Source organism: Crocuta crocuta, unplaced genomic scaffold (genome assembly GCF_008692635.1).
Source record: "Crocuta crocuta isolate KB4526 unplaced genomic scaffold, BGI_CrCroc_1.0 scaffold233, whole genome shotgun sequence".
Classification (NCBI taxonomy): Eukaryota; Metazoa; Chordata; class Mammalia; order Carnivora; family Hyaenidae; genus Crocuta; species Crocuta crocuta.
In genome coordinates, this window is record NW_027529526.1 from 7,912,072 (window position 1) to 7,937,962 (window position 25,891).

At 53.1% G+C, this 25,891-nt stretch overlaps 2 protein-coding genes across 5 annotated transcripts in view; one reads left to right on the plus strand and one right to left on the minus strand.

Moving 5' to 3' along the window:
• DKK3 (dickkopf Wnt signaling pathway inhibitor 3) overlaps positions 1-19,806 on the plus strand; it is a 45,597-nt gene extending 25,791 nt beyond the window's left edge. The window contains exons 4-7 of the mRNA XM_077761188.1: positions 14,866-14,958; positions 16,015-16,159; positions 17,154-17,310; positions 18,248-19,806. Of these exons, the coding sequence (XP_077617314.1) occupies positions 14,866-14,958; positions 16,015-16,159; positions 17,154-17,310; positions 18,248-18,467 (615 nt within the window). The 3' untranslated portion in view covers positions 18,468-19,806. The remainder of the gene's footprint in view (positions 1-14,865; positions 14,959-16,014; positions 16,160-17,153; positions 17,311-18,247) is intronic.
• A 4,036-nt stretch (positions 19,807-23,842) lies between these two features.
• Positions 23,843-25,891, minus strand: part of USP47 (ubiquitin specific peptidase 47) — a 111,534-nt gene continuing 109,485 nt past the window's right edge. For all 4 annotated transcript variants that reach the window (XM_077761193.1, XM_077761191.1, XM_077761192.1 and 1 more), the window contains one exon: positions 23,843-25,345. In XM_077761193.1, coding sequence (XP_077617319.1) covers positions 25,171-25,345 — 175 coding nt within the window. In that variant the 3' untranslated portion in view covers positions 23,843-25,170. The remainder of the gene's footprint in view (positions 25,346-25,891) is intronic.

A 25,891-nucleotide genomic window follows, 5' to 3' on the forward strand; every position in this document is an offset into this window, starting at 1 on the left:
TGTTCAGTGTGTCAGGAGGATCGCCACCTGCCCCCACAGCCCTGTCCCTCAGGGAAGACCTCACCCGCTCCGCTGACGATGCCTTTGGGATGGACAGGAAGATACATGGTTCTCTCCAGGATATGTGCTTAGGGACCCAGTCTGAGAACACTAGGCTCTGAGAAACTGGATCTCGTACAGGCACCGTCTCCAAGAGCTAAGAGTAAGAAGACACAGGGCACATTTGTTACTTCCTTCCCAAGGCAAAAGAAAATCATGATGAAGGGATCGGGTTAGGCTGAGTCAGCTCACTGACTCATATGGAAAGAGTAAACAAGATACCAACTGAGTATAAATGCTGTGAAATTCTCTCCAGCCCCAACGGTGGAGGAAGGGTGGTGAGTGGAACCAAGATGCAACTGAGCAGTAAGAACTCTCTCAGAACTGAGTTCGCTTTTTGTAATTCCTGAAAAACCTAGCAGATATTTGCCCCCCGCCCCTGACACCCACCCGATTCCTACTCCTAATCTCCTGCATTATTCTTCCTCCCCCCACCTCCCCCGAATGAATGAAAGGATCCCACCAGCAGTCACATGAACAATGCCCAGGTTAGTGAGCGCCGGTAGATGATGTGGATGTGGCTAAGCGCTATCCTATTAATGGCTTCGTTTGAAGCAAGGTGATTTCAGTAGGGACTGTATAAGGTGTCTGAGGGCGAGGACACAAAATTCCGCTACCCCACAAGGCCCCGACCGGATCCCGCCCGCCATGGTCACGTGGGAACATCATCTTGATCTGCTACTCGATGCACGGCCGTGGTCCCCTGAAGTCACAGAAGTGGGAAGCCCAGGTCACCACTGCCGCGGGAACGGCTCCACGGTCCTCCAAGGCTGAGTCCCATTTGTCTGGGGCAGATGCCAGCACCAGCGGGAGCTCCGGTTCTGCCCACATGTGGTACAACAGGCGGCTGAGGCCTGGCAGCACTAGAGGCGAAGGGATGCAGAATGTGGATGAAGCTGAGAGCCAGACAGCCACGTCCGCTCACAACCAGAAAGGGACGAAGAGGGGGGTGATGGAGATTTGCCTGCAGTAGCTGAGTTTGCAGAGGAGAGGCCGGGAGGGGTAAGGCAGTGGCAGCCCTTCAGACTGATGCCAAAAATCTGCCTTCCCATAGACATTGCTGTCCCGGCTTCCTGGAGCCGTCTCCTAGGAAACCTACCTGCCATGACCCCCAGCCGTCTCCCCCCAGGGGGCTGCTCACAATGCCTCGGCTCCTTCTGGGCCCCTGACACATTGCGGTCCAGGAGCCTAGAGGGCCTGCCATCGTTCCCCAGTGTTGCTTGTGAGGCCAGCCGTTCATTGCCCGGAACATTTATTTTAAAAGACAGAAAGCATAGGGGCGCCAGGGTGGCTCTTTCGGTTAAGCATACAAATCTTGATTTTGGCTCAAGTCACGATCTCACGGTTCATGAGGTTGAGCTCTGGTGTTGGGCTCTGCACACTGACCGTGTGAAGCCTGCTTGGGATTCTCACTCTCCCTCTCTCTCTCTGCCTTCCCTTGCTCACGCTCTCTTTCAAAATAAATAAACTTAAAAAAAAAAGAGAGAGACAGAAGGCATAAAGACTCTCCATGGATCTCTCTTCCAGCACCAAGGGGGGGGGGGCAAGACAAGGATGGGGTGGGGGGATGGCCTCTTCCTCAGAGACCAATCAGGACCACAGGGAGCAGCCCCAGCCGTCAAACCCAGAGACTCAACATCCCCAGGGATTGGTATCTTCTGAAAATCACTTGAGTTCATAAAATTGCTAGTTTTGGTGGACTTTTCAACAGTCATTGGAGTCATCCAGCCAAGGAAAATGGCATCGAACCTGCTTGGCCTGGAGGGAAACCAAGGGCCACAGAGGCTGTAGAGTGGCCAAGGCCAGAGAGGGCCAAAGTGGAGATCAGAGATTCCTAACATCAGCCACCAGGCTCTAAGGCGAGCAAGCAGAGGGATGTGGAATTGGCTGCCTCGCTCTAAATGGCTGCCCGAGGTTGCTGCGGGGGAGTGGCCCCAGCATAGGCACTGGCAGCCTTGGGAAGCGCTGCCCCAGTCCTCTGTTCCCCCTCACTCAGTGCTGTAGAACATTTATTATGCTGATGGATGAAGGTCAGGACTTTGGAAAAGGTGCAGAGGGGGAGTGGGAGGGGGCTGGTTCCTCTCTGCTCCACGCTCTGTGAGCTCGGACTTGAAGCCAGGGTGACTCAGTAGCTGAGGCCAGAATCGTCTAGGTGCTCTTTGCAGTCAGCTTCCAGCTGCTGCCTGGGACCCTGGCTGGTGCTGCTAGCCTCCCCATGAAGCCTGGGCTTCCTCCGTACATGGAGGCTTGGTTCAGAGGGTGTCAGAAGAGGGACAGGGCCAAGCAGAAGCTACTTGGGCTCTTAGAACCCAGCCTTGGAAGGTCATGCAGTACCACCCCCTCCACTTTCAGTTTAAGTGGATCTCTAGAGCCTCTGTGCTCTCTGGGGGTGAGGACGGGATGATTAGGGGGTGGGTATGCTGCCTTTCCAGTTTCTCCTACTTCCTATTTCTAGAAACAACCTCTGGGCCCAAAGATTCTGTAAGTGCTCTGAGCGAGAAAATGCCAGTGACTCAAGTACAAGTCTCAGAGGGCTTTGGGGACTGAGGCATTTCCCAGCTTGGGTTGCCTAGTGACACCAATGACCAAGCAGCCAAGGGTCATGATGGCCAACCCAACAGAGAGAAAAGCTCCCCCTACAACCCGAATCTAGGCTTTTGCACTGGGAGTCTGGACAAGTCTTACAACCCTCCGTTGGTCCTTTGAGCCCAGACAGACGCCTTCCTGTCTTTGCCCAACTTTTCCTGGGGCGGATACAGAGGGCTAGGGGGTACCAAGGAGACAAGTGCTGGCTGCCCAGTGGGGAGAGTCAGGGAGGGCTTCATCGAGGAGGAGACACATGTGCTGCTCCTCAAAGATGAATCAGTGAGGGCATTCTAGAAGTAGGAGCTAAGATGGGAGCTTTGCGGGGTGGTGAGGGAATCCAACAGGATCTGTTATGGGCCCCGTACACCATGTGGAGTGTGGACTCCAGGTCATGGTTGGCAGGGAGGGTGGAAAGACAGTGAGTTGCAAGGTAGAGTGTCCTCAGGGTGAAGGTCTCGTGGGGACTCACACCTTGGTGAATTTACTAGAATCCAGGACCCTTGAGCCCTGTACGTGCAGAGACTGGGGATTCTTGAACCTCTTGCCAACTGTAACTAGAACTCACTGGTGCGTAAACCAAAAAGCAAGATTATTAATTTGTGAGAGTGGGGGGTGCCTCTTTGCAGGGACAGAAACGTTGAGACCCTGTCCAGGACACCCCCTATCTGGTGCCGGGGTCCTGGGGACCAGCTTGGCTGTCTGAAGGATGCTGGGTAAGAATTCAAGCCACAGGAAGACGATGTTATTGAGGGCAGTTCACAGGTTCCACACGCTGCTTGCTGTAGCCAGAGTGGGAGCCCCCCACCGCCTGAACCCCAGGCACCCCTTCCCAGGCCACCGGGGGACACACCTGTTTTTTTACCCCCTCCCCCCCGTCCTATCATTTTGCTACACTAGTGTCGCAGAGCCAGTCTGGCTGATCCCAGGCCCGGAGGGCAGCCTGTCTCCTCCCCTTAGGTGTTGATTGAATTCGTCCGACCTCCACGTTCTCGAGGGCTCTGCTGGAGCTTTCTGAACCGTGTGACTGAGGATGTGCGTGAGCAGGTCTGTGTTTTAGGAAGGCCGTTCAGGCTGCAGCAGGAGCCTGGCGGAGAGACGGCTACCGCGGTAGTGCCAGGAATGAGGCGTGACCTCAGCAGGGGGTAGAGGTGGGGGAGGCAGCCTTACTCTCGTGTCCGAGTCCAAGAGGGAGCCCCTGTCTCCCGACAGCCAGGTCCTAAAGGAGCAGCACAGGGATGGAGGCCTCTCTGGGCAGGAGCCGGAAGGAATGAAGCCTGCCTTGTCTCTCTCTGGCACTCAGCGCCTCCTCCTGGGATCCAGTCCGGATTCAGTTCCTGGGAACCTGGCGGGAACCTGGCTCCCTGCCCGTTGCTGGAAGCGTTTCTCCGAGTCCCCTGTGGGACTTCAGCCTGACCGGGCCCCAGCCCTCCTGTGTTCTGAGCCAGGGTGCGGCCACCGCAGGCATGTGGATCCTCAACAGAAAAAGCAGGACAGAGGGGGGCTGCTTCTGAGGAGGCCCAGCTCAGCCCCGCCTCCACTTCCCTGACACGGAGGTGCAGTGGGGCCCCCTGTAGATGGAAAGCAGGAGGGGAGGTGGGCCATATCTCTCAGTAGATGGGAGAAGACTGAGCAGCTAGGGAAGTTGGGGTTCACTTGCACGATTTGTGCCTTTCCTGCCACCAGGGATTGTGCCCCCCTCTTCTGTTGCAGCTCTTCTTACCCCATGAGGGAAATGCTCATGGGGAGAGGGCAGGGCTGGCTGGGAAGGGCAAGGCCCCGCAGGCTTCTGGAGCCTGGCTCCCATTCGCTGTCTGACCTAGCTAGGAACCAGCAGGTCTGGGTTCACATCCCGGCTCTGCTGCTCACGAGCTGTGTGACTTTGGGCAAGTGTCTTGAGCTTTCTATGCCTCCATCTCCTTATCTACAAACCAGAAATCATTGTACCTCTCTCGATGGATTGTTGTGGAAATTACCATGAGTCAGAGTCTAGGGTGTAGGACAGCTCTGGCGTTCAGGGAACTTGGGGAGTCCGGACGCCTCTGATGGACGGGCCGGACTCCGGGTGGTCGTCTGCTCCCCGCTGGCGGCCCAGTGTTCGGAGGGGGCTCCCTGATGTCCTTGCTGGGGTATCTTCGAGGCCACCCTATTCTGTGGCCCCTGGTCCCTCCTCTTCACCCTCCTCCTGCCCAAGGCCAATCTCACTTTCTCTGCTCCAAGAAACACTCCTTGAGCCTCGTTGATAGGTTTGGCAGATGGGACACGAGATGTCGAATCCGAAAGTAATTTTTAGTGTAAGTCTATCCCATGCACTGGTTGGGGTGTGCTGTACTAAAAGACCCTCCATTTCTCTGAAATGCAGTTTTCACTGGGCATCCTGTGTTTTTATTTGCGAAATCCGGCAGTCCTACCCCTTTCTGCGAGGCCCCCAAACTGAGGGGTCTCAAGCAGGTCCAAGCCAGGAGACAGCGGAGGGTCAGGACTGCGTCCTTTCCTCATACTGAGAGACCTTGGAGGTGCTGAGATCCTGGTTGCTGTGATGTGGTCGGTGCTTTGGGACCCAGAGTTCCTGGCAAGCTCCTGATCGCTTGAGCAGTAGGCACGTCTGTGTCCTAGACGTGCCCAGCAAATGCCAGACCCAGGCGAGGCCCAGGGGTCCCGCCCCACTATCTGGAGGGGACGGCAGATGGGGGCTGTGCAGACCCAAGACCCTAGGGTCGGTGCGGGGCGTGGAGAGGGCTCCCGGCACGGTTTCTGATGTTGGTGGAGCAGCAGCGCTCCGTTGGTGAGGGAGCCTCAGGCACAGGAAGAAATTTCCTTTGGAATTAAATAGGGGCGTGACTTGACAGGGGAAACCTCACTCAGGCCTAAAGAATGTGCTGTGAAGTTCTGAGCGTGAGGCTGGCCGTCCCCCTTGGCTGGCAGCGTGACAGGGCCCCGGGTGGAGGAAAGGCTTTTGTCTGGAACACGCCTGTGTCCAGCGCTGAAGACCCTGGTGGGTGTGAAGGCTCCCTGGGGGGCTGGAGCAGCAAGGAGGCTGCCAGGGGGCCCAGGGCTCCGGGGGCTGCATGTGCCGGGGGCCGGGGCAGGGGCAGGAGAAGAGCGAGAACTGCAGGACTGTGTCCGGAACCATCCATGGCATTCAAGGGTCGGGAGCAGGTGTTCTCCCCAGGGGGTGTGCCAGCCCAGCTGCGGGGTGCACGCTCCCCTTTCACGGGCTGTGCGACTTGGGGAAGGGAGACCTGGGGGAATGGCCCCAGGAGACCCAAGCTCTGCACACGTTGGAACTTCAGGAGAAGAGTGGCTGGCGTCGGCTCCTGGCTCCTCCTGGGTTTTTCCGTAGGGCGATCTCTGCTTTGTGAGTCAGGCCAGAGCTTTTGGTGAGGGCCGGGGCCCCCTACCTGTCCTGAGCCGGCTGCACGTTTCCAGTGCAGTGTCCAGGAGAGGCTGGGGACACCCTGCTGTGTTCCAGACAGACGTGCACTTTATAAGTTCCTGTGATTGGCCTGGGTTTAAGGGCAAATAAAGACCAAGGGACAGGAAAACCTGACGTGGTGATCTCACAGATTGAAGGGGAAGCTTCTTGCTGCTTTGTCTCAACACCCCTCCCGACCTTGCCCCAGCGCCCAGCCTTGGGGACCCTGGTGTCCTGTGGAGGCAGCGTCTCGGCCCCCTGCCTGCCCGCTCCCCAGGGTCTGACCTGTCTCCAGAGAGCGCGGGATTGGGCTCCAGGGTGAAGCAGGGTGTGGTCCCGTGCTGATGGATGAGAAGCCCTGGCTTGACCTGATATTCCAGGCCTTTTCAGTAGAAAAGGCATTCCGTTAGTGGGACAAAATACACTGGCTCAAACTGGAGCTTAGAGGGTTGTTCAAGCCTTTCCACAGCCACCTGTAAGCTCCCACTATGAGTTAAGCCCTGCAGATCGAGGTGTGCTCTCGGGGGGACATCCTGGGGCCCGGGTGTGCCTATTATCTCTTTTGAGCTGCGTGGCCTCCTCACGAGGTTCGAGTTTTACAGCTAAGCAAACCGAGGCACAGAGAGGCGTAGTAATTTGCCCAGATCACCCAGCTTGTAAGTGAGCCCATATTCGAGCCTAGGCATGGGCCACAAACCTGTATCTGCCCCTCATGCCACCCCAGGTGCACTTGGCGCCTGGTGGCCGTGACAGGGGAGGAAAGGAGTAAGCCAGCAGCATGGTGAGTGCGGGGAGGGGGCTGGAGAGGGGCATGTGGGACCATACACTCCACATGCCTCTCCTGCATGCCCATGACCTTCTGGTGTCGGCAGCCCCCAGTCCTGGGCAGATGAGGACTATTGTCCTCATGGTCCACCTTCTGGTGTCGGCAGCCCCCAGTCCTGGGCAGATGAGGACTATNGCCTGGTGGCTGTGACAGGGGAGGAAAGGAGTAAGCCAGCAGCATGGTGAGTGCGGGGAGGGGGCTGGAGAGGGGCATGTGGGACCATACACTCCACATGCCTCTCCTGCATGCCCATGACCTTCTGGTGTCGGCAGCCCCCAGTCCTGGGCAGATGAGGACTATTGTCCCCATGGTCCACTATGCCCCATGGGAGCATCTGTGTTCGGAGGGCCAGGGCTCAGATGATAGCCCTATATGCAGGCGGGACATCTCCCCGCTGGGTTATCTCACAGACTGGCCCATCTGTCGTCCTGGGAGCATTCAGGGCCTAGAACCCCATGCTCCGGGCCAGGAAAGGACCACCCACCCAAACCTCAAGTAACAAGAGAATGGGCCTGGGGTGCCTGAGCCTAGAACTTTCTGGTTGCTCTGGGGCTCAGCCAGGAAACCATGCTCTGGTCCCAGAGGTTCAACAGCCTTCAGAATGTACTGGTGCCTCTCCACTGGCCTCCCCCGTGTCTCCCTTCCCTAGGGAAATGCTGAAGCTAAGGACAGAGGCTGAATGTGGTGGAAGATCCAAGACGGAGAAGATGTGGCCGTAGCTTGCTGGGGGCAGGGGTCCCCGTTGGCTTCCTAAGGTAGCAAAGCACCCCATCCTGGGTGACTGAGATGTATTCTTTTCCAGTTCTGGAGGCTGGGAGTCCCAGGTCAAGGTGTGGCCCAGCCGGTTCCTTCTGACAGCCGTGAGGGAAGGACAGGTGCAGGCCTCTCTCCTCGGCCTGTGGGTGGCTGTCTACTGTCACCTGTCGGCTCTCCTTCATGTGTGCCTGTGTCTAGACTTCTCTTTTATAAGGACAGCACATCCACCCTGATCACCTCGTCTTCAGTAACTCATCTGTAATAATCTTATTTCCAAACAGGGTCACGGAGGCACTGGAGTTAGGGCTCCAGTGTATGAACCACAGGGCGTACAATTCAACCCACGCTGGGCATTTGGAGGCAGCAGGTGCGGTGGGAAGAGTGAGCCTCGGCTTGTGCGGGAAGATCTGATGAACTTGGGTTTACATTATCTGAGCTTTCTAACTGCCATCAGTGACTTTGGGCTCTGTGCCTCAGTTTCCTTATCTGCGGAATGGAGACTGAGAAAGAGTTCTCTGTTCATCTGGTCATTCTTCCTTTATCCTTGTTGTGAAAGGCAGCTGTGTGCCAAACCCATTCTGAGGGGTACGTGGTGGGCGCGGACCTCACGGGGTGCTGCGAGGACCAGGGAACCCGCTAAAGCTCGAGCAGGTGCAGGCGCATAGTAAGTGCTCTGCAAGCGTCTGTTGGCGCCCTGTCCCCTCCAGCTGCAGCGCTCAAAGCTCTGGGGACCAGCGAGTGTCTGTCGGTGGAGGACCCCCGGGCCTCCATTCCATGTGTCCTCACTCCTTCCTGGGAAAGCGTGAAGCCTGGGCTTGAGTGGGTGCCGTGAACGGCCCTGGTCACGAGAACGGGACAGTGTGGGTTCCCGCGGAGAGGGGGCAGTGGCCAGGGTGGGAAAGCCCCATGTGGCAGCGCAAGGGCCCACAGAGAAGCCACATGCCATAGGCCCCGCACGAGTGCTGAGGAAAGCCCCATGGGGCTCCTGTGCTGTTTCCTCCCCATCGCTCGGGGCTCCTGCCTTCTCAGAACCTCTCTCCTCTGATAACCTCTGAACGGAAAGTCAAGGATGCAGAACGGCACCTTTGCTGTTTTCCACTGTTTCATGATCGCGTCGAGGCACCGGGCGGTTTCCAGGCCCAGCATCCTGCCAAACGCCGGCCGTGCTCCCCGCCAGCCCCGCCTCCTGCAGCATCTGAGCTGAGCCCTGCGGGGCCTCCGGCCAGAGCTTTCTAAATATAGCTGCGTCCTCCTCCAGACGGCCTAGACCAGATCCTCGGAAAGGCTTCCCTCCCGGTAGCCAGCCTCTGGGTTGTTTGTTAGTTGGGAGAGAGGAGAGGCACAGACAGGGCGGGGCCAGGACTGGAGAGGGGCCATGAAGCCGAGACACAAGCTCCCCCGAGGCCCAGATGCCCAGGGGCCTTGACCTTGGCCCCGAGTTCCTGCCTTGTGTCGCTGGGGAGCTGTGGGTCCTGTGGCGCTGTCCCTGGCAGGCTCTGCTGAGCTGTGACTGAGGGACAGGACATGAGTGAGGCTGAAGAAAGAGAAAGATGATCTTCCCAGGAGGTGGCAAGAGCCTCCCTGGAGGACTGTACTCGCGACTTCCCGTCTGCGCTGGGTGACCGGGCAGATTCACCACCTTAACCCTCAGCTTCTTCATCTGTGAAGTGGGGGTAATGAGAGCCTGTTGAGGGGTTGGAGAGAACTTGTGCTGAGGGTAGACCCTGGTGGCACTGTTTGCCAGGACTGTGAGGGCTCTGCAGGACGCTCAGTTGGCATCTCATGCTCTGTGGCACTCAGCTGACCCTGAGAGGCTACGCTGCCGTGTGTCTTTAATTTTGTCTTGGTGTAGGATGACTTCCCTCTTCCAGTCCTAATGGTCCAAGAGGTAACCCAACCCCAGAACCTCCGTGGCCCTTTAGACGGGGAAGCAGCCAAGCCTTCAGGACTCACCCCTTCGGCCGTCCCGCACCTAGCTGGGTGCCAAGGCCCCCTTAACACATCAGCCCAAATGTGAACAGGGAAGAGAAGCTGGAACTACTAAAAAGAATAAAATCCTGGGGCTGCCTGAGTGGCTCAGTTGGTTAGGCTAGATTCATGATTTCGGCTCAGGTCATGACCTCACAGTGCCTGGGTTCAAGCCCTGCATCAGGCTCCGTGCTGGCAGTGTGGAGCCTGCTTGGGATTCTTTCTCTCTCCCTCTCTCTCTGACGCTCCCCTACTTGCCCACTCTCTCTATCTCAAAAAAATACACTTTTTTTTTTTTTTTTTTTTAAAGAATAGGGGCACCTGGGTGGCTCAGTCGGCTAAGTGTCCAACTTCGGCACAGGTCATGATCACACGTGGGTTTGAGCTCTGCATCGGGCTCTGTGCTCATGGCTCAGAGCCTGGAGCCTGCTTCGGATTCTGTGTCTCCTTCTCTCTCTGCCCCTCCCCTGCTCACTCTCTGACTCTCTCAAAAATAAGTAAACATTAAAAAAGAAAAGATGTTAAAAAACATAATAAAATCCTGGATTTCTCAGCTCCAGGCTTGGCTCTACTTAGGAGGCACCTACCATGTCTACCACCGCCCCCACCTCCCATCTACTCAGTTGTGTTTAAGGCAGGAGGACCTGACCTGTTCCCAGGAAAGTTGGGACTTGCCTGTGCAGTTAAGGAGCCTTCAGGGGAGACACTCAAACTAACAAGCCTACATGGAAGGTCGGATCTTCATACAAGGAGAGGCCACTCTGCTCCGGGAACTTTACTCCTATTGGGCGTACAGGTCACTGCCCATCAGCCTGACACTCCCTGGAGAGAGGTAAGTCAGGATTAGATAGTGAAATCCTCAAGTGTTTCCAGGGATAGAGACAGAGAGTTGCTGGCAGAGACAGCAGTCCCTGTTTAGACTTTGCTTCCGACAAGCTGGTCCCCTGGCAGGAGGGTTAGGGCTCCATGATGATAAAGCATCAGATGGGCACAAGCTGCCCGGCTTTGTGTTGCTATAGCCACCATTCACAGAGCACTAACTCAACACAGCAGCCCCGCGAAGTGGGTCCTGTCATCACCCTCATGTTCAAAAGGGGTTGAATCAATATCCCACGGTCATACAGCTACTCCAGGACAAAACCAGGATTCAGAGTTTGTGCTCTTTTGGCCTTTATGGTTTCTTCACACCTTGGAGTTCTGGGGATTCCGGAATGATCATAGTTCTTAACACTATGAGGGCTGCTGAGGGGACATACCCACAACTAACAAGCTGCTAGATTTTTAGAACAAAAACACCAGGCTTTCTCCAGGGGAAGTCACGCTGAACTAACTTACCAGAGCTCTCTGGTAGTTTGCAAAAACACGTCAGCAAAGGAAACCCATAGGTTTCGTGTGTTGAGACTTTTCAGAAGTGTTTGGCAACGTTCCGTGCCCAAAATATTTTCATACCTAGAAGAAAATGAATTGCTTCACTGTGGCTTTGCAGGGACCGCTTCGTCATTAGGGTAAGGGAGATATTCCAAAGGATACCTGGGCACTTCTCCTGGTGGCAAATGGTGAATAGCAGTGCCTCATGGGGATTGTTGCCTGTAAGGTCGTAACTCACTTTAGCTACTGTAGCATTTTTTTTTTTTTCTTCAATTAAAGATCTGGAAGAGGAAGCATATCGTGAAAATTCTAGGTCTGCAGGATTCTTGGGAAATGAGAAGCCAGATTGATGGAATGTGTATGTTTTCTGCTTTGGTTCCCAAATCCTTGCTAATGATCAACATTTTGTTGGACTTATTGCCACAGTAACATAACAAGTGGTTTCGTCCATTCTACACTTAACTGTCGCGCGCCCCCTATAGGCCAGGCACCGTGCATGGCACAGGCACGGATCACACATAGTTACTCTGCTTCACAAAAGTGGAATTCGGTGGGTCTTCCATTTGCTTGTTTTACTTCCTGAGCCATCGGAAACAGTACTACCACATTCTTTGTAATGTCCGCCCAGTGGCATTTCCCCACGAAATGACCACATATACGATCATGTTATCGGTTCTCTCTCATTGGGCTTTCTCATTATTTCTAGATTATGATAAAATAACAGTATAGCCCTAAATATTCCTGTACTCCAGACGCCTGCGTGGCTCAGTCCGTTAAGTGTCTTCTTACTGATCTTAGGTCTTGATCTCCCAGTCGAGTTCAAGTCCCGCACTGGGCTGTGCACTGGGCATGAAGCCTATTAAAAAAAAAACATTCCATGGGGCACCAGGGCAGGTCAGTCGGTTGAGCCTCTGACTTCAACTCAGATCATGATCTCGTGTTTGTGACTTCAAGCCCCTCGTCAGGTTCACTGCTGTCAGCACAAAGCCTGCTTTGGATCCTCTATTCCTCTCTCTGTCCCCGCTCTGCTTGCACTCTCCCTCTCTCAAAAACAAATAAACCTTAACGTCGCTGCACTCTGATATTTGTCTATATGGACAAGTGTTTTGTTTAAGTTTTTTTTTTTACTTATTTCTGAGAGAGAGGGAGAGCAAGTGAGCAGGGGAGGGGCAGAGAGAGAGGGAGACACAGAATCTGAAGCAGGCTCCAGACTCTGAGCTAGCTGTCAGCACAGAGCCTGATGCAGGGCTTGAACCCACAAGCTGTGAGATCATGACCTGAACCGAAGTCGGACACTTAACCGACTGAGCCACCCAGGTGCCCCTGGACAAGTGTTTCTGAGGGTAGTCATCTGGAGGAGAAATTACGAGGTCAGAGGAGATACACATGTAAATTTTTTGATAGAAACTGATGAATTGCCTGAAAACATCTAGCTCAGTTTTAATTACCCTCGGAGCATCTGGCAATCACGATTTCCCCAAATCCCTGCCAACATTGGATGTTATATTAGTTTCCTATCGCTGCTGTAACAACCAACCATAAATTTAGTGGTTTTGTAACAACACAAATTGATTATCTATGGTTCTGATGATTACAAGTCCCACACGAGTCTCACTGGGCTGAAGTCTTAAGAGCATCAGCAGGACTGCGATCCTTCTGGAGGCTCTAGGAGAGATTGCTCCTTAGCTGGTGGCCCCCTTCCGTCATCAAAACCAGCCAAGTCTGGAGTGTTTCTCATATGGCATCACTCTGACACCGACTCGTCTTCTGCCTCCCACTTCTCCCTTTTTTAAAAAAATTTTTTAACGTTTATTCATTTTTCATAGAGAGAGCATGAGCGGGGAAGTGGCAGAAAGACAGGGAGACACAGAATCTGAAGCAGGCTCCAGGCTCCGAGCTGTCAGCACAGAGCCCAGTGCAGGGCTTGAACCCACAGAATGTGAGATCACGACCTGAGCCGAAGTCGGATGCCTAACCGACTGAGCCACCCATGCGCCCCCCCACCCCGACCTGTCTGTTTTTAAAGGCCCTTACGATGCCATTGGGCACTCCTGGGTAACCAGGAGTCTCTCCTTACCATCAGCTCAGGTGACCAGCAACCTGAATTCCACCTGTGACCTTAATCCACACCCAGACCCCACCCCGCCTTGTAGTGTGCCGCGTCCATGGTTCCAAAGAGTCGGATGCAGACATTTGGGGAAGGGGTATTTCTCAGCCTACCACAGATATTATCAATCTTTTTAATTGGGTCCATTCTAGACCATTAAAAGAATAGGGTATCCCGGGGCGCCTGGGTGGCTTAGTCGGTTAAGCGTCCGACTTCCGCTCAGGTCATGATCTCGCGGTTCGTGGGTTCGAGCCCCGCGTCGGGCTCTGTGCTGACTGCCAGCTCAGGGCCTGGAGCCTGTTTCAGTCTGTGACTCCCTCTCTCTCTGACCCTCCCCTGCTCATGCTGTCTGTCTCTCTCTCTCCTAGAAAAAAAAAAAAAAAAGAATAGGGTATCCTGCTTTCTTAAGTTGCGTTTTGTCGAGTGTGAAGTTGAACATCTTTTTCTGGGTGAAGAGGCAGAAGGGTTTTTGTTTTCATAGGTTTTCTGTCTTTTGTCTCCTTTTCTCTTGGCTCTTTTGGGGGGGAGGGGTTCAATTGGCTTGTAAGTTCTTGAGGGCAAGGAGTTTTTCCTATCGCGTTAACATCCCAGTGCCTCAAGCTATGGCCAGATTCAGAGAAGCTACTCCCTGCCTGTTGGCTCTCCTTTCTTGCCTCCCACCCCATTCTCTGCTGCTTTGGAAGACATGTCTGGACCTGGATGCTTCCGGCTGAGCTGAGCACGTCTAGGAGGGGGTGGTGGTCTTACGGCTTACTTCCAGCACCTGGACTTCTCAAGCCATGAGGGGCTCTGGGGTTCACACAGACTGGGTGTGTAGCCCGCGACTCAACCCTGCGCTGAGGCAGCCCCTCTGACCCTTTCTGAGCCTGTTTTCCCATCTGTAAAAGCCACGATGGTGGCATGCTGGCATTTTAGGGTTGCTGGTGTGGGGACAGGACAAACATTGACCCTTTTTCTCGCAAGGGCTCCTCTCTCGGAGCTGCCCCACTTTCCATGGCTAGCCCACGATGACCCGGCAGGGTGCCAGCCCCAGGGGGGCTCCATGCCCCGATCCACCTCATGACTCCGCCCAACAGACAGCAGGTGGAGGTGACTTTCCCCTGTCTCTGACCTAGAAGTGGAGGTTCAGAGAGGCCAAGGGGCCCCAGCACGGCATGGCTGGTTTCCCAACACCAGCCCTGCCCGTGGCCTCCGTCTCCCCCCCCTTCTCCAGCCCGCCGGGCCACGGGCTGCAGCGGCCATGCCAGCCGCACTCCCCTGCCTTTGGAAGCTAGCGGCTGCCCTTGCCTGGCAGCCCCATCCCCAGGACGCTGCGGAGGGGGCCGCGGGAACCCTCCGCCACCCTCGCCTTCACAGTCAGCAGCCCGGCCTCCAGCCCCTCCTGTGCAGCCGTCTGGGGCTGGAACTCATCAGCTCTTTTATGAAATCCATCTGCTCCGCTTGGAGACTGGCCCCGAGGCTCCGTGCGCCCCGCCCGGGGTTTGTGCGGGGTATGTGCGGCTGGGGTCGCACACAGATGCCATTGTGTGCACTGGGGCGGCGGCCTGGAGTGGGCGAGGGCCCCGCCCGGCCTGGAGGCGCGGATGCCGAGGAGCGGGAGTCCACAGGGCCTGGAGTGAGGGCAGCCTGGAGACCCTTCTGGAGCACCCTGAGCCCTGGGAGGGGGGGGCTGGGATAAAACGGGACACTGCGGGTTTGCTGCGCTGCCTTCCACTGATGAAGCTACCCCCTCCCGCCCCCCAGGAGTGCATCATTGACGAGGACTGCGGGCCCGCCAGGTATTGCCAGTTTGCCAGCTTCGAGTACACCTGCCAGCCTTGCCGGGACCAGCAGACGGTGAGCGTGCCCGGAGGCGGCTGCGGCTGCAGCACCGCGGCCACGGGGACCCCGGGGAGACGGCCTCTCGGAAGCCTTCTGTGGGGGTCCTGACCATGTCCCTGCTTGGAAGAGCCTCTCCGTGGGGCCCAGTGGGGCTGACTCCTGGAGTGACGAGGAAGCCGTCTGCAGACCTGCCTCCCCCTCACCCACTGCATGACCTCGTGCACGACGGGGAAGGGAGGGAAGGCGGAGGCGGAGGCCCCACACCTGTCCCTTGCCCGCCAGTGACACTGCTGCAGCCCCCACCCTCCGCCCTCCAGCCTTCCTCCCAGTTGGCCCAGAGAGGGCCGAGGGAGGGTCGGAGGAAGCCAGAGGACTTCCCCGATAGAGATTCCCCAGAGAAGCACGAAGCCAAGGAAGTGGAGACTCCCTCCACCCAACAGCTGTTTTGGACAAAGCCATATGGGCTCGTTGGCTCTTTTTGTCCTTTTCCGTCGCTGAGGCAGTAACAACACAGCACGATAGCAAGCTTGGAAGGTAGAGGGCTTCTTCCGCCCCCGTCCCGTTCCGGCTGTGGTCAGCCAGCTGCCGGGGTCCCTCCCGCCCGCCGTCTCCCAAGTGCGACTGCGGTGGCCCTGGTGTGCTCTGTGCTGGTCCGTCCCGCACGCGGCCCCAGGCCGCAGCACCCACACACCCTCCCCATCCTCACGGCCTTCAGGCTTGGGCCTGGACTTAGGCAGCTGGGGGCCATAAGCCACCGTCTTTCCTGACCTCGGGTCCTAGTAAAAAGCAGGCAAGGCACACACTACGTCCTTTGCAAAATCTCAAGCTGTATAGGAAATACTCCAGATACGTGGCTTCCCCCCGGTGCCATCTTTCCAGTGTTCTGACCCCTCCCATATCACCAGCCCGGCTCCCATCTCTGCCCCCTTGACTGCCACGAAAAGCCCCACAAGGCTCAGACCTCAGTTGCCTCTTCTGTATAATGGGGGCGTGTGGTGACCCCACGTATGGCATTTTCAGGGCTGGGGACGGTGGCAGTATGTGAGCCAGCATGCCCTTGTTTGCCCGCAGCTCTGCACCCGGGACAGTGAGTGCTGTGGAGACCAGCTGTGTGTCTGGGGTCACTGCACCAAAGCAGCCACCAAGGGCGGCAACGGGACCATCTGTGACAACCAGAGGGACTGCCAGCCTGGGCTGTGCTGCGCCTTCCAGAGAGGTGGGTGGGCTCTCCACTGGGGACGGGACGAGCCCCGTCCCAGTCTCCACCTGCTGGCCTTCCTGGGGCCCCCTCTGAGCCAGACGCACGTTTGCAGGGTCCCACCTCTAGGGTGGGCTCCCAGACGCTCACTTGGGGTGCATCCCGGCCCCACAACCTCGGCCTGACGCAAGCCCCCACCTGCAGCCGACGACCAGGTCCTCTGTGTCCCTCTCTCTTCCCTGTTGACACCTATAAAAGTTAAATCCTTCAGGATGCGGGAGCCCCGGGCAGGAGGAAAACCCCGTCCACCCTCCACCTCCTTTCCCGGGCCCTGCAGGTAGCACCTGGCCCCGTCCTGCCTTCTGAGGACGCCCCCTTTCCAGTCGCATCTCCCATTTTCACTGCTCCTCGTGGGCGAGGTTGCTCAGGCCCTCTTCCCTCCTGCAGTGCTTCTGAAAACCTCTCCTTCAGCTGCCTCCCCAGCTGGGCCTCCGAAGCCCCTGGCCACCCGGCTCCCACTGCCACGGCCATTTGTCTCCAGGCTGGCGCTCGGTGGGGCTCCTCTGGCGGCCGTGGTTGCTCTGTCCGGTCTCATCAGTTCGACTCCTCTGTCTGCCTTCCAGGCCTTCCCCAGCTCCGCCTCTCTGCCCCCTTCTCTTTCCAGGGCTTCCATCCTTCCCCACCACGCCCAACCCCAGGCTTCTGTGGCTGCCGTGTCCCAGCCTTGAGCGCTTTTCGTACACCCTTTGTTTCTCCAGACCTTTGGCCTCAAAACCCAGCACAAGCCCCCCTCTCCAGGCAGCCTTCCCTGACTGCTCCAGCCTTCCAGACTCCTCCCCTTCACAGCCCATTCTGCCATTTTGTTTCTTCTCATTTCGCTGCCTCACTTTTAATCTCCAGTTTGGGGCTGAGGGGGTGGAACGTCGGGGCCCCACCCCATTTCTCTGCTCCCGTCTGTGGTACCTGCCTGCTTGACGCTGGGCATGCAGGGGTGACTCTCCCCTGGTCCCAGGTCTGTTGTTTCCTGTGTGCACACCCCTGCCGGTGGAGGGGGAGCTGTGCCATGACCCCGCCAGCCGGCTTCTGGACCTCATCACCTGGGAGTTAGAGCCTGATGGAGCTTTGGACCGATGCCCGTGTGCCAGTGGCCTCCTCTGCCAGCCCCACAGGTGAGGCCGCACCTGCCCTCCCTGTCACAGGTCAGGAGCAGAGGAGACGCCACCCAGTGGGATCTCGGGAGCAGAGGGGTGACGTGGTTGCAGCTTAGGGTGGGTTTAATTTGAGGTGTCCTTGGGTCATCGGAGTGGAGAATCTGGTGGCAGGCAGATCCGTAGGTCTGGGGCTCAGGAGAAGGTGTGGCTGGGGGTACAGATTCGGAGCTAATCCGCACGGGGATTGAAGGCTCATCATGAGTAGGGGACCCAGGGAGAGCATGTAGAGGCAGAAGAGCTAAGGGCTGAGGAAGGCGCCCAGGCCAACACCGTGAAGGACAAGCTGGGAAGGAGCTGGCAGAGGTGACTGAGGAGGCACGGAGGTGGAAGGGAAACCAGGAGAGTGGGCCGCCGTATTGGAGGGCGCCGCTGATGGTGTCATAAGCTGTGAGGAGAGGTGTGGCCTCTCCGCAGTCACTCTTAACCTTCCCTCCTGCAGAACCCAGGGTGGCCCGGCAGGCAGAACTCCCTGGCCTTGTCTCACCATATGGCAGTTAGGCCCTGTCCCACCATCAGGGGCTGCTCCCACCTGGAGCCCCGGTGGGCAGGGGGCTGAGAGGGGCAGGGGGTGACACGTTGCCATGAACTGTCAGGCCGCAAAGTCCTCAGGGGCTGCGCCAGAGAGTCTCACAGGAAGACAGACCTCCGTTAGAGGTGGGACAGCCATCCCTCTAAAAGTGGTGCTCCCTCAGCAATGCTTCTTAAGGTTAAGATGTGGACAGGAAGGTGAGACTCCTTTGGGACGTTAGTGGAGGTGTGAAGGTGAGCCCCCCAGCGAGGGGCCTTTGTTTCCTGCTTGGGCCTCCCTGTGTCGACGAGCCCAGCCTCACACGACGCCCTCTCCCTGCGGGGACGCACGGCCCTCGGCTGAGCCCCGGCCCCGGCCTCTCCCCAGCCACAGCCTGGTGTACGTGTGCAAGCCGGCCTTCATCGGGAGCCGTGGAGACGACGGAGAGGGTCTGGTGCCCAGAGAGGCCCCCAGCGAGTACGAAGACGGCAGCTTCATCGAGGAGGTGCGCCAGGAGCTGGAGAACCTGGAGAGGAGCCTGTCTGTGGAAATGGCGCTCGGCGAGCCCGGTGCTGCCTCCGAGCTGCTGGAGGGAGAAGAGATTTAGACCCGGGCTCGTTCTGGGGGTAGACCTGCAATAGAAATAGCTAATTTATGTCCTTCCCCAGCTGTGTCCTCTAGGTGTGGGCTTTCCCGGGCTTTTCTTCCACAGCCTCTTCCCAGTACACGTTCCCTCCGGCTTGAAACACAATGAGGTGCTGTGCGTCTGTCCAGCACCCCCCAGACTGTGCACCACATCCCGGTTCCGGTGCCTGGGGAAGATGGGGGTGTGGGGGAGGGTGGAGGTCCAGGTTTTTGGCCACTTTGCCTCTGCTGGTTGGCACCTGGCACATTTCATGTTCTTCATCCCCCGGAGAACTGTTGGAGGGGAGGGGATGGAAAAGGATGCAGGTTTCCCCATAACGGGTTTGGGGGAAATGTCACCTCTTAGACACGTGGAGAAGAGTGCCCTGCTTTGCAAACACAAACCTGGTGAAAGTGTAAAAGTGACTTTTCCATGCACTTCTTCCCACGGGCACAGGCAAGCTGTGCCTTCAGCTGCTGCGGGTGACACGTTCTGTGCGCTCTGTGTTCCGTGTGTCCCTGTTCTTTCATCAGTGTTAACTCGGCTCCTACCTCCGTGCCAGGGGAGCAGTTTCGTATCACTTGCCAGTCTGGCGAGGAGGGTGGTGGTCTGTCCACCTGTCAGGATTTTGGTGTCTCAGAGACATCAGGTTGCTTGCCTAAGTCACACAGCTAGTGAAGATCAGAGCAAGATGCACCCCGGTGTGATTCCAAGCCCAGTGCTCTCCCCACCAGCCTCAGGGCCACCGAAAGTACTCTGTAAAAGGAGGGGGATGGGATTTTTTTGAGGCATACCTGGAAGTAAGGTCAAGCTAGTTCACTCTAAGATTAAACTTCTACTGGTAGAAATAGCGTTCTCCCCAGTGTGGGGGGGGCCATCATTCTAGTGGAGGCCAGTGATACTGACACTGTCCCCCTAGGACAGTTAGTTACGTCGGTGACTCTGAAGGTACTATGATTGGTGCAGAATATATACGTTAACGTGTCTGAAACTGTGGTTGTAGGGCCAGGATTATAAATGAAATTTGCAAAATCACTTACCAGCAGCTGAAGACCATCATCAACCACACGGAGAAATTCAAACCAAGCAAGGCTCTACGAAATATGGTTGTAATATCCACACTGAGAGCACTGGACTGGATGCTATTCCGCAAATGGTATTTTCAGGTGCCATGGACTGTTTCCATCGTGTACTCATCCAGAGTTATTAAATTTTAAAATTGCACATGATTGTATAAGCATGCTTTGGGTTTTAAATTATGTATAAGCACCTATGTTGCATTTAAAAATCAAGCATAAATCACTTAAATGATTCCTTTATAGTTCTTGAATGTCTTCTTTTTTGGCTTTGAATACATAAAATGGAAATGACCTGCAATGCCCAAAAAACAAAACCAAAACACTCTTCGACGTAAGTGAGTTTTCCAGACAAGTGAAGCACATCTGTTTTAGCATCAAAATATTTTAGAAATGTTCACTATTGTTTGTAGGAATTAGTCTTAAGAGCGTCAGTACTTCACTGTCTTCTGAAAGAGTAAATGGAATGTATGACTCTTCTTACCATTCAAATGCGGCTCTGGCCCAGAACACAGATCTTCAGGGACTATTAATAATAAAGCGACTATATATTAAGGTCAGTGGGAGGCGGGGGGTGGGGGGGAGGCGCCAGATAAGGCAATCTACCTCTATTACCTCATTTAATCTTCATTGAATCCGGGTTTTTTTCACTTAACAGATTAAAAAAATGGAAGCTCAAAAATATTAAGTGATAGGGCTAAAAGTCTAACAAAAAATAGTATCTCGTATAGTACACCCGGGATATACTGATGATTTTAAGATCAAATATAGAGCGTTGTCTATTCAGTGTCAAAAGTCCCTAGGACCGCTCTATATCCTTATTACTCAACAGGTAATACTTAATACTCAACAGGTACTTACTGAGAGCCTCCTCAGAACCAAGTACTGTGATCTGCTCTGGGGGTGCCCAGTTGATCCAGATAGGGCCCCTACCCCGGGGGCATCACAGCCCCATGAGAGATACACATTAAGCCCAGCACCCACCAAGCAAAGCAGTCAACCCAATGTCACGGTGATGGGAGCCCTAGAGAGGCACTCAGCTTGGGACAGCTGGCGTGGGATCTCATTGGCTCTCAAAGATCAGTTTATCAGGTGATCAGAAGGAACAGGAAAGGGCGTTCTGAGACTGGACGGAGAGAGGTGAGAAAAAGGGGTGGCATATGGAGGACCCTCCAAGTAATTCACAGCGGCTGGAAGGCAAGATGAATTTGAACAAGTGTGTGGAAACGAGGCTGAAAATTGTTTTGTTCAGCAAAAGTTGTATTGAGTTCCTACTGTGTGTCAGGCCCCACCTGTGTTAGGCGCCAGGACTGGTACGTGAGATAAAACCAGGTCCCTCCCTCACAGGATTTATGTGCAGGTATACCGTGCTCCACTTTGTCCCAGAGCCACTTCCAGTGGGACACTGCATTCAACAGAACACAGTTGGCGCCATTACTGGAAAAAACCGAACCACTGCTTATTTCTATCTCAACCCCTTAATTAAATGGGTTACTTGAGCATTATAGAAGAGGCTGAACACTCAGTGTGCCCTCTGCACCAGGGAAAGAGGCAGGTTGGGGTCAAAGAACGCAGAAGGGAAGCATGTTCCCCACTTCTCAGGCAAGGCTATAGTCCCCTAATAATTCCTGGCCTGGTGAATTCTCAGGCTCCCAGCTGTCAGAAGATCTGCTTCTCCAGTAGATGAGCTGGTGAGGGGAGGAAGAGGCATGCTGTCACGGGGAAGGGGCAGAGCGTTTCTCCCTAGGGCTTTTTTGCCCTCCTAGCCTGGCCCCTAGTGATCACTGTGTGTGCTTTTCTAGATGGTCACACACGCCATGACACATGCTTGATTTTGTCAGGTGTTCTTGTTTCTAAAAGCCAAGTTTTGAAAATTAACACTAGAACTAACCAAGTGGTCATACGGCACCCTTCTTCCCCACAGGAACAGCCCTGAAAGGAGCCCCTTCTCATGCCCTGTACTCCTGGTCTAGAGGGCTACATGCTTTCTTTGGGCCATGAACTCCTTTGCAAATCTGATTAAAAAAATATTTTACTAGGCCCCTAGAAAACTATACATTACACACAATTTTGCTTTTTTTTTTTTAAATGTTTTTTTTATTTATTTCTNTTTTTTTTAAATTTTTTATTTATTTCTAGGAGAGAGAGAGACAGCGTGAGCAGGGGAGGGTCAGAGAGAGAGGGAGTCACAGACCGAAACAGGCTCCAGGCTCTGAGCTGGCAGTCAGCACAGAGCCCGACGCGGGGCCCGAACCCATGAACTGCGAGATCATGACCCAAGCGAAAGTCGGACGCTTAACCGACTAAGCCACCCAGGCGCCCCCCCACAATTTTGCTTTTAAACGTAAACTGCCTTATAAGGCTTCTGACTGCTAATGACTAAAATATTGACTTGGTTTTCAGAAATTACACAGACTTTAGATGGAATAGTTTTATTTAGCAAAAAAAAAAAACCTGCTTCAGATTATCCTCTATTCCATATACTCTAGACTACAATTTGTTAAGTCACAATTGCAAGAGAGCTGGTTAGAGTCTTGATGCTAAACAAAGGGACAAAATTCAGCAGAACTAAGGTAGCCATTGCAAAGGAAATACTAGCGAATGAACCAGAATAAATGATTTTATTGTATTCCATACATTCACAGGTCACGTCCAGATTTAGCAACAACACTGATTAGCCATGCTTGGATTCTATGTACCCATTTTGCTTCGACCATGTAGTAAGTTTTAGCTCTCTCCCGGCCTAGAGATGTGCCACAGCACCATTCCTAACAGTGTAGCCGGCAACAATTTTTCTAGCTGTGGCAGAGCCCTCACGGCCCCCCCCTCCCCCCCCATTTTCTCAATAATCTCTAAGTCCTTCCCATCCCTTATGAAACAGATCACCAAATACTCTAGTGCAGGGCTCTTTTGCTCTTTTTATTTCATCAGGACTATTACCCCTTACTCATACCTTGGTTTGGCAGGTGAACTTTGAACTAGCAAGCTTCTGCACAGACCAGCTGGACACAGCACGGTCCTGAAATCACAGCTTTTGCTTCTCTGACCAGAATGCACCCCCCCCACCCAACACCTGCCTCAGTTACGTAGGTACATGGCATGCCTGGTTCATGCAAACCCATCTCTCCCACAGTAGAAGCTCTTCAAAACCCTGGTGTGACTGGTGAAGAATGGGGTCAACGATTTATTGCATGTGGCTTGTGTCCACCGCAGGGGATTCAGCAGATGAGTGATCACCAGGTCCCCTGCCCTGGACTTGGGCAACTGATCCACACAGTGCTCTGCCTCTTGGCTCTTTCCTCAAGTGATTCTCTGAATCTGAGGGAGGTGGACACACGTTACCTGCCCTCGCATAAATTCCCACTCCCATCGCCACAAACCGAGTTTGAACAGTTCACCGCTCCCTTTACCTAAGCCATCAAAGTGCAACACTGTGCTCTTACTCTATCAGGCACTGAACAGCAGGAAGCTCCAACTTTTTCTTTTCTGTAAGGAGATCTATTTTCTTCACTCTTGGTATTTGTACTATGCCTGCAATCAGAAGCAGCAAACACAAAACAAAAAGCAGAGCAAAAGGCACAGAATGAGCAGGTGTGAGAACTTTACCATTTACTCTTAAAGGAACACTAAACCAAACCAAACCAAGCCCAAGGCCTGTTTGTTGACAATCAGCCTCTCCTGCTCCACAGAGAATCAGTCCTCCAATGCAGAAACTCGACTTATTAACCCCTACATTCCAAGTTGTAGGCCTGTATCAGAACCGGAGAGCGGTTATGTTACACCAGAAAACCGAAGTGATCGGAAAGACAGTTAACCACAAATGCTACGAGACGACCACGAGGTGACCACGAGAACACAACCCGCGAGCACAGGCTCAGAACAGTACTTTGATGAAATTTAGCAGAATGCAAACAGTTTACATAGAATAAAAATTAGCCAGAAAAATACCTTAGAAAAGATTTCCCCCCCTGTGGATTCCAAGAAACTTTAAAGATACTATGGAATTCTCAATCATTATATTCAAACTACAGAGTTCCAACATTTGCTAATACTATTTTCTAATTATATCTTTCTTAAAAGGAAATAAAAATCTGATTTTGAAATATTGACAGGATCCTCCACAGTTAAATATTAACATCTTTTCATCTGAGAACTTTACTGTAAATGTACCTTACAGAAATAGTTATTCAATACTCATTACAAAATGGTATTTAAAGAAAACAAATCTATTCTTAATGCAGACTCTTCATCCAAAAGTTGAATGACTAAAATAACACAACAGAATGAACAAATGTTTTATTGGCGTGTTCATCGTTGTAAACAGCATCTGGCATGAAAAAGTTTTACCAAAACCTTTTTAATTGATTTTTATAAATTAGATGGCATTTTCAAAATTTATGTAGAATTGTGTTCATTGAATAGTCATATTTAGCAAAGCAAAAACTTGCCCATTCTAACAGACTTTGCAATGAAATCACGTTGACTAAATCAGCCTGGGCCATGACCTGACTCACTAGCGTTTTCTTCAACACGATGTTAAGACGCTTTCGCAAAGTTAAACTACATGTAACTACAAATCAACTCCAAAAATTAAAGTGGGACTTACAAGGGTTTGAGAAGATTCAAACTTGAAGTAAATCTTCAAAAGTAAACGTACAGAGAAAAAAACTGAAGCCGCTGAACAGAAAAACCTCATCAACAAGGGCAAATACAATCGTATGGGACCCAGCACGGAGGAACCTCACTGAGGATTACATGTACATAGACTGCTATACTCCTCAATGTACACAAACATACGTCATGAATGCTATGTGAAAAGAATAACCATGGGAAATAGTTGAACTGCAATTATGATAACTCAATAGGATCAATTTTATTTACATGCTGAATGAACGAGTGAACCATATTCTCTACATCCATAACTTAAGTACAATCAGTTATAATTACAATACTGCAGCAATTCGAGCTGCTACCTGCTGGGCCCGGTTTAAGGGAAACGTTCTGATGTTCCAGAATAATGTTTTTAATACTTTGCAAAAAATGAAACAAAATAAAAACACAACTTCACAATTCTTTACTGGGTTATGGCTGGTTCTAAGAATTTCTTTCTTCAGCTTCTATTTTTGTTGCTTTCCAAGAGTCAACACACGTTGCATTTACTTCCACATTGTCAATGAGGTAATGTGTGTATCAGTGAAATAAACAGAAAATTCATTCATTCATGGCCTTTGCACAGCTTTTATTATGAAGCTATGAGCATCCTGTTTGAGGCTAGTTTCACTAGCGGCTATGTGCACATTTGTCCGCGATAAAAGAAGTGTACTCATTCCCCTTCCCCCTTTCCTAGTAGCAGGTTTCGCTTTTTGTTTTTATTTTTTTGCACATCCCTTTTCACTTTACAGTACATTTGACTATAGTGCACAACATGATTCCAAGTCAAAACAGTGGCCCATTGGGCACTGAGCTTCTGATTGGTGAAGGGCAGTCCAATCAGTGCTGGTGTCACTGGGTTACCCCTACCCATGTCCGGCCATAACGGCACTACACAGTAGCAGTGAACCATCTAATTAAAACAAAAATCCCCCAGGGAAAATGCTACACTAGCAGAGTCAGTCTTGAGTCAGATCTTTATTTGGTGCTCCATCCAGATATATTTTTAGTGCTTTCTCTTTCCGAGGTGAGTACGTGACACGATGTCCTGTCTTCTGGAGTCGGCTGCTTTCTTTTTTCATCAGTTCATTTCTTTGCTCTTCTGTTAACTCCATTAATTCTTCTGTTTTATCCCTACATTTAAAATATTAATTACATATCAGATCGGTATAGCCATCTGCCTTTATTAACCTATGCTTGCATGTTACAATGTTCCTTGGTAAGAAAATGAAACCTGTCAACACTGGTGCAGTTAAATAATCTCACATTAAGATGTCCTGGATGGCGAATGTGTTTATTACATTAACACGGCACTGACTTCTAAAAATGGCACAGAGAATTCCCACGCTATTATTAGCATAATAATAGCCATCACTGATTGAACGTTTATATATAACATGTACTATGGCTAGTTTTGTTAAAAGTAGTAGTCACTGTTCTCAGAAAATCCTGTAAGCCTGACACCACTACGGAGACGAGCAGCTAGGGAAGTAACAAAGCCTAGGCGAACTCCTATCTGCCAGGCATCAGTGACTCTTCGTTTTCCCCCTCTGCATTTGTGTTGGCTCATACAGTAGCCACTCGCTCCATGTGCCTACTGAATGCTCGACACCTACCAGAAGTGTAACACACACTATTTCTATGAAGTACTACCATAAAAAGAATGTAAAATATCTCATG